Raw genomic sequence first — 8,945 nt, forward strand, 5'->3', positions numbered from 1 at the left:
CCTGGCCCTTTATGGCCATCACTGAGGTTAGAGGAAAGAAAGAAGTCACCTAGAATCCTATTCCTAGATTTTGCAAGGCCCCACTAGAACTCCATGAGTTGCCCCCTATCCAGCTCCAAACTTGACAAGGGACCATTTTGAAGGTAAACCAACATTGTTAATGTCAACACAGTAGTTTTTGTTATCAAGTCAACATGTGCAAAGTAGCAGTGACTGTCCATTAAAGATATTAAAGAAACGTTCAGTATGTTTTAGAGTGTTTGATTTTCTTCAGCAACTGTTGTTGTCTTGCATGCAATTTCTCCCTTTCCACCAGGAGCTTATACTCATCAGCCTGCAGAGTGTGGATGTACTCGGTGGCCTTTTTCAGGATGACCACCTTGGCTGCCTTCTCATTGTGCACCAGCTCAGGCACAAGGTCCCTGAGGTTCAGGAAGCTGGAGCGCATACTGTCACGGCGTTGTCGCTCCATCATGTTGTGGTTGCGGCGACGCTCAATGTCCTCTAAGTGTGAGTTGCGTGGACCCAATCTCGTGGGCTTCAGCGGGAGGACGCACTTGAGGGACCCTAGTGAAGCAGCGCTCTTGAGTTTCTTGTGCGGCGGTGTGTCCTCCCTGCCCACACAGGGCAAAGGCTGTGCAGCGTAGTTGTGCTGCTCATGAATGAGGATACAGCGCTTGAGGATCCGCTCATTGGATTGCGCGCGCCCAGGGCCGAAAGCTGCTTTCTCAGGGCGCGCCACGGTGGGGAGCCTGGTGACAGTCTTAGAGCACTGGGTCTCCTCCACCGTGACCACATCGATTTCCTCTTCATCTTCCTCCTCAGTACCTGAGTTGCTCAGGATGCCCTCTCGGGAGGCACTGAAGGCCTGGTGTTCACCACAGCTGACTACAGTTCCCGCAGTGCCGGCTTTGGCTGGGATGGCCGGTACAGGCACCCACTCGCGCTTATTCGCTGGGAAGAAGACCACAGCGGGGTCCAAGCACTCCGAGTCCAGGTGGGCGAGCTCTGTGAGCCAGGCGGCTTTCCCACGCCCCCCACTTGCGGTTCCGCTGCGCGCGTGGCCCTCAGAGCTGGCGGTGGCTGCCGCTCCAGGGGCTGAGGTGCTGGGGCCAGCAGCCAGGGACCCATAGCGGTCTGGCAGCTTCTCACTTACCGCACTCTCCAGCTTCTCCAGGTTGGAGAAGCCACTCCACATGCAGTCCCGAAGGATGATCGGGTTGCTGGTGAGGCCCCGGAGTCCTCCCAGGCCAAAAACATCCTCCTCGGCCGGGTTGCCCCATAGGTCGGCCTCAGGCAGCAGCATCTCAGTGGCCCAGTTCACTGGCTCCAGGCTGTGCTCCGCCGAAGCACGGCTAGGTGACAACCGAGGCGTAGGCAACAGTTCAAACTTCTTCCAGATGTCCTCCCCAGGAGGCGTCGAGTCGCGAGCGCCAAAGTAGACGTCATCTTCTTCCGGATAAAAGCAGGGCTTCAGCGAGTCAAACTCCAGGTCTGAGTTCTTGCAGATCATCCCAGGCATGGTGGATGTAGTGCAGCTGAGCATCCGTTAGTCTCTGGCTGGCGACTAAACACTTCTTTCTTCTCAGCTCTTTTTTAGTACAGGGGTGCTTCCGTCCCGTGGGGGTCACACAGGGTGTGGGGCTCAACCAACTTCCAGTACTCTACAGGACTACTGGAGTTTCCAATCTGATGCTTTTCTGTGCTGGGACCTCCGGTGGGCTTTAGGAACAGATGGGTCCTCCTGGTGGCTACAGTCTGATTGCCCTTGTGCCCAACTAGGGCTCTCCTGGCTCCAGCCCAGTTCCAAGGAGCATCTTCCCAGGAGCATCGTGTCCTGTGCCTTCCTCCTCCACCCTCCTCTGAATCCACCCACCAGGTTCAGACAGATGATTGTCACTTCATGTGAAACTTTCAAGGACAGAAGGGCACTGATGATGCCTTTCAAGTCCCCAAAGAAAACAACTTTCCACCGAGATTAGTATACACAGCAAGATTACCCTCCAGAATAAAAGGTAAAATATGATCTCAGAAAAGCACAAATTGTGGGAATGCAGGACCACCAGACGAGCATTAAAGAGGTGCTTAAGGAAACCTCCACTCAAAAGAGGAAGAAACAGGCAGAAACATGACTGCTCCAGAATGAAAATATCCCATTATAAGAGTAGACATGCAAATGAGAAAAGGAAAGGAATCAAACATTACCAGTACAACAAAACACAAAACTTGTAAAAGGAGAGAAGAAATGAACTCAGAATATTTGAAACAAGAAGAATAAAATTATAGTTATTACCCAGTTTTTACAATGAGTATAATAATCTTAATTCTCCAATTAAAAGACACGGAAAATCTACTTGGGCTAAGACATATTCCAGAAGTATGTTGTTTACAAGAAATTAATCTGTCTGCAAAGAAACAGACTGAGTGAAAATATTGAAAATGATAACCCAAGCAAATGTAATCAAGCAAGAGTAGTCATAATCATAACCAGCAAAATAGTCTTTAAGACATTAAAAAATATCAGTATACACTGAGTAAATGAAGAAAATATAACTAAGGGTTAGAAAGTAGTAGAGTGCTTGTCTGACATATGCAAGGATCTGAATTTGGTCTCTGCATTGTAAAAAAAAGATACAACTACTATAAATATATATGTTGCCAATGCTGATATCCCTAGTTTCTGGAACCACAATAAGTCATAAGGCCTCATTAAAATAATAGCGGATTACTTCAATACCCTGATTCAAATATACTCCCTGAAAACAATAGATCTTCAAAACAATTAGTTAAGACATCAAAATAATACTGTATGTAGTACAATCTGCATAATATTCCACTCAACAGCTGCAGAATACAAATTTGATTGTTAGTACATTATTCTAACATACACCATGTATTAAGCCTCAGAGAAAATACTATGGAATTAAAATACAATAATTTATTATATTGTATATAATCTCAATGGAATTTAAAAAGAGATCAATAGCAAAAGAAACTGAATAATCTATTCATGCATGCTGTGGTTAGTTAGACAACTTAGTATTTCATGACTGGTGAGTTACTGAAGAAGTCAAATGGAAGTGCCTATATTAGTAATATAAAAAGAGTTCTAAATAAATACCTGAAATGCATCCCAAGGATTTAAAAAAAGATAAGGCCAAAAACTAAATTCTATATCAGTGAGAGAAATGCTAAAATGTACAGCAAAAATAATGAAATAAAAATTAAAAGAACAGTAAAAAAAGATTAATGTCTAAAAGGTGGTTATTAGAAATTGATAAAGAGAATCAGAATCATTTTATCAAACGTATTGATATAAAGGGAGAAAAAGAACAAGTAAGTAAAACTAGTTTTAAAAACAAGTAACAGATACAATTGAAATTCAGAGGCTCATTGGGAACTACTTCGTTGAATAACATGTGAATATATTGGAAAATCTACAAGTGGATACATATGCTATAAAAACTGGATCAAAGGCATAACTAATCAATCAGTAACAAGTAGTGATATTGAAGCTGTAATAAGGAGTTTCCCAACAAAGATAAAAACAGGAATGGATGGATTCCCCAGAGCTCTGTAAATAAGGAATAATACCAATGTTCCTCAAAATAAAACTCTATAAAATAGGAAGAGAAGCAATCACAGCAAAATTCATTCTATGAAGCCACTATGTCTGTGTTACTAAATCTTGGAAAAAATACAACCAAAAAGTAGCTTGTTCCAGTACCTCTTAGGAACATAAATGCAACAAAATACTTTTAAATCGAAGTTAAAAGTACATTAAAACTATCATTCACTTTGATCAAATTGGTTTCAGTTGAAGAATGTGTGAATGGTTCAATGTAAGTATTTCAGTAAATGTAATACAGCTCACAAATGTAATCAGATGTATAAAAATGTATGATCATATCAATAGTCATATGAAAAGCCTTTCATTTAACTAAATATCCCTTCACAATAAAAGCCACAAATAAATTACATATAGCAGGATTGTATCTCCACAAACAAGGGCATTATATAACAAATCCATAAGCCAGCATAATACTGAACAGGGTAAAACTGAAATATTGAAATTCACACAGAACTAAAAACACTCCACATAGATAAAACAACATAATGAAACTAAAGAGAGGACACAGAAAGAAATACAGTTTTGGCAAACTGATACTCAATAAATGTAGCAAAACCATCCTTTGGAGAAAGGACATTCTTTTTAACACAATGTGCTGGGAACACAAGTTATCTGCATGTACAGGAGAGAATCAAGGCTCTTGTGCCTCCTCTTGTACAAATTCTGTTCCAAATTAATTTCATTTTAAATTTAAGATCCAAAACAAAAATATAAGGGAAATATTCCAAGAGAGATGTATATGTAATGATTTCCTGGATAGACCATCAGTAGCTCAGGATATAAACAAGAGTTGACAAGCAAGATTGTAACAGTAAAAATCTCTGCAAAGAAAAGGAACCAACAGGGTTAAGATGTGTCATGATTAATGCTAATTGTCAACTTCACAGAATCCAGAACCACCTGCAAGATATGTCTATGGGCATGCCTATGAAAATCCTATTTTCTTAAAAATACAATATTTTATGAACAATCTTCCAATGCTGGTGGGAGTTCAAACTTGTACAGCCATTTTGGAGATCACTATGGCAGTTCCTCAGGAAAATGGGAATTAGTTTACCACAGGACCCGGCAATCCCCCTCTTAAGCATATACCCAAATGATTCAAATCCATGCAACAAGCACACGTGCTCAACTATGTTCATAACATCATTATTTGTAATAGCAAGAATCTGGAAGCAACCTAGATGCCCCTCAATTGAAGAATGGTTAATGAAGATGTGCCACATCTACACAATGGAATACTACTCTGCAGAAAAAAATAATGGAATCTTGAAATTCACAGGCAAGTGGATGGCACTTGAAGAAACCATCCTGAATGAGGTAACCCCGTCACAAAAAGAGGAACATGGTATGTACTCGCTCATATGTGGATTTTAGACCTAGAGCAAAGGATCACTAGCCTGTAATTCCCACCAGCAGAGGAACTAGGATACAAGGTGTATTCTAAAAGATTCATATAAAGTCCCTCACAGAAGGGGGAAGGGACAAGTCCCCCAGAACACATGGGAAGTGGGAGGGGGCAGTGAATGGAGAGAGAAGTAGGAGAAAGAGAAGGGGAGGAGAGGAAAGCATGTACGACTAGGAAGATTGAGTCAGGGTAGGAATAGAAGAAAGAAGACAGGAGAGAGAGACAGAGAGAAAGAGAGAGAGAGAGAGAGAGAGAGAGAGAGAGAGAGAGCAAACATAAAAGAGTGAGCCATTATTGGTTTGAAGAGAAAACTGAACACAAAGAATGGTTTAGAGAACTACAAGACTTCCACCATCTAACAGTTTGAGAAACCATGGAAAGGCTACCATAAATGCCCTTCCCGAATAGTGAGATCAACAACTAACTTATCCACCATCATGGAGCCCTCATCTAGTACCTGTTGGAAACAGAAGCCAACAGCCATAACTAAACACTGAGACGAACTAGAATCCAGATGCAGATGGAGAGGACATGACTAGGTTGCAGAAACACATAGAGACACCTGAACTGAAGAAGGAACAGCTAACGGGCCCCCAGACTGATAGCTTGGAATCCAGCATGGGCCAGACTCTGGCCCCACTGAATATGGATCTCAGCTAGAAGGACTGAGGAGTCTCAGACAATGGAACCAAGATTCCTGGTGCACAAAAGGACCTTAGGGACACATCACCCATGGAGGGATACTGCCTTAACCTAGAGACAGGACAGAAGTCCTAGTCCCTACTTCACAGGACCTGTCAGATCTACATGACCCCACCTGGATGGCATTGCCCTACATGTGGAATTGGGGTTAGAGGATGGGAGGGTGGTCAGGATACGTATGAGGAGGCAAAGATATTATTTTAAGAGGACACAAAGTTTGGTGGGTAGGGAAGAGAGGATGCATCTGAAAGAAGTTAGAAGAGGGGTGAGTATGACCAAAATATATTGTATGAAATTATTATTGAACTAATAAAATACTTTATACTGATACACATATAAGGCTATGTTTAGATGGAGTTTAGATGATAAGAGAGGGAAGAATAGAAATAATAGAAGAAAGAAAGGTGATAGGTGATATTAAAAATTGATTGATAGAAGATAGATGATGGATGGATGGATAGTGGATAGATAGATAGATAGATAGATAGATGGATAGATACACAGACAGCAGACAGATAAAGCAATTGGAAATCCATTATAATGTCACTTTTATTTCTAAAATTCAGGACAAATATTAAAAGTTTATGAAGTGACCATTATGTGTAGTGGAAGGAGAAAGTGATTCTTTTCATTTTGCAAGTCTTTTATTTTTAATTAACACCACAAAACTTATTTCTATGTTTATTTCACATTTATCTTTGATTCTTGGTAATATGAGAACTGATTTATCATACAACTGGAGAAAGTTTGATATTCTCCACTGAATGGGTTAAAAAAGAATGTAAAACTATAAAATAATAGTTTAAGTGTGGGTTCTAAGTTATGTTAAATACAACAATAACTATCTTACTTATCTTACTGCTTTTCTCAGTACAAAATCTTTTTTTCCATAACAGTTTATTTCAAGAAAGCAAGGGATACTTATAAAAATAATTTTACTTTAGGTATAGAAAACAAATAAATCTTAATATAAAACTCCCAATCCCTAGTTGAAGTTAGGAATTGAGATGGATTAACTAGTGTCAACTGCAAAACTAGTGTCTTAATTCTGTATCACATAAATTCTCAAAGAAACTATTATCTATCTTTCTTTCTTCTATTATTTTTATTCTTTCTTTCATCATTGAGCCTCCATTTAAACATTACAAATAGCCTTATTTTTCTTACTATCAGTACATAAGTATTTTTATTAGTTCTTTGAGAGTTTCATAGTGTCTTTGAAACATCATGTCTTTTAGTGTCTTAAATCATATAAAAAGTGTTCCATTTGATTTTGTCAGAAAGACTTGGACCAATATAAGGGTGAAACATAGCACATTATTTGACAGTCATGATAATCATTTGGTACTCAGAATGGGGATGGCCAAATACTGCTCAGTGACAGAAATTCATAATTAATCAGTTCTAAGGGATCAGAGCTTATAGAATTACTCATTCACTTTTAGACCCATGTTGTGCAAAAATGTAGACTGCTAGCATTCAAAGGCAAAAATGGCATGCTGAGTTTCTGGAATTCACAGAACATAAAAGCATTCCATGCATTGTAATGATGCTTAAACATGGGTAAAATACAATGGTTATCAAAACAGTTTTGTGTAATATTCTATAAGTCTTGTAGTACATTTTGTGAAGCTGTGTCTCTCCTTTTTGGAAGGGTCTATGCAACTCAGGCTGGTTTTTGATTGTGAGCCTAGCCTTTAATGTCTGAGCCATCTCTCCAGCCCTCAGGTTGGTTTTGAATTCACAACCCTCCTAGTCTACCTCTCAAGTACTGGGATTACAAGTTTACAAGTGTATACCACTATACCCAGGAGACCATGTCGTTTTAGTACTACTAATCTTGCACACATTCTATCTTTTCTAAAGCCAGGGCATCATGTACCTGGAATTTCCTATGTAGCTGAGGATGATATTGATTTCTGATATTTCTGTCTTCACTTCAGATCTTAGGTTACATTTTTAAAAGTCTGTTTAAGATATTTTTCATCATGGACTAAAAGGGAGTGATGCTTACTATTCTCCATAAGTTTTGGATTCACCTGAGAAAACTCTATTCTGTTTAATGTCATTTGTAAGATATTGAGTAACTCACCTCATTAGATTAGTCTATGAAAAAATTTGCTCTCATTGAACTCTTTTAGGTGATTTGTAGCTTTTATAATTTCACCTTTAATGTCAAGTTGTTAAAACTTTTCTAAATCAATTTTATATCATCAGATTCTTAAAAGATAAACTCCATAAAATTTAGCTTCTTCTCTTCCCAGAAAAAACCAAAAACAACAACAAAAACAATATCTCTCTAAAAATGCGAAGGCATGCTCCTTTGAACACAGGTTAGAAAGCTTCTTTTGCGTTTGTGTTTAGAATACAGAAGTGAACATTCCAGGTTTTGTGGACTATTTAGTCTCTTACAAATACTCAGTTTTTGCCACTCAAGTGGGAAGCAGCCTTAAACAGTATGCAATTAAAAATGAAGGAGCAGCTCAAAGTTTACCCATAGGGCAGCTACCAATCTTGCCTTAGAATTAATGTAGTGTCACCTTGAAGAAACTAGTGTCTATTCAGATTTATTATTTTCCTGAAATATACTCATTTAAAGTTTTATACTTAAAATCAGGAAAGGAAAAGAAATAAAGTTTTCCTAAGTATAGTATTCCCCTTGCATCCTGAAATCTACCTTAGGCTCCGTGATAGTAAAATCATTACTAATACACACGTATTTACACATACACTATTGGTGGTATGCTGTCCTAATTTCAGATGGGGGCAATAAGCTTTTGCTATACTAGGAAACAAACAAACAGACAAAAACCCAATTCATTAATTAAAATGTTACAAGTCTAGTGAGCATAAACCTCAGACATGGACCCTGAAGTCATTTTTCTTTATCATCATTTCGTTTGTTCTGGTGACATCTGATTTTATTAGCAATTATACAAATTTACTTAAAGTCAACAATTAAATAGGTATTCATTCCTGTTAAATAACTGTCAGTTTCATTTACAAGCTATTTTGTAAGTGAATTCTCACTATGATTATAATAGAGAATAAACATTATTAATATATTAATCATATTTTGGTATTGTTGTGATAAAATGAAATCGACCTCTTAAGCAAATTTCCAAGTAAAGTATAGAATTTATAACTATTGGTCGAAAATTATATTGAAGACCTATACCTCTTATTTAACTTATATAACAGAAG

General features: G+C 38.6%; 1 protein-coding gene across 1 annotated transcript; it reads right to left on the reverse strand.

Annotated features, from left to right (window-relative positions):
- Positions 1-234: 234 nt before the first annotated feature.
- Positions 235-1,664, reverse strand: LOC127217531 (protein S-Myc). Its single transcript, XM_051178534.1, has one exon. The coding sequence runs from the start codon at positions 1,544-1,546 to the stop codon at positions 242-244; it is 1,305 nt and encodes a 434-aa protein (XP_051034491.1). The 5' UTR covers positions 1,547-1,664; the 3' UTR covers positions 235-241.
- Positions 1,665-8,945: the final 7,281 nt, after the last annotated feature.

The sequence above is a fragment of the Phodopus roborovskii genome, unplaced genomic scaffold, assembly GCF_943737965.1.
Source record: "Phodopus roborovskii unplaced genomic scaffold, PHOROB, whole genome shotgun sequence".
Taxonomy (NCBI): domain Eukaryota; kingdom Metazoa; phylum Chordata; class Mammalia; order Rodentia; family Cricetidae; genus Phodopus; species Phodopus roborovskii.

What these genes read in the sequence shown, in the direction of transcription:
- LOC127217531 (XM_051178534.1), bottom strand. Translation starts at nt 1,546, where the DNA reads ATGCTCAGCTGCACTACATCCACCATGCCTGGGATGATCTGCAAGAAC.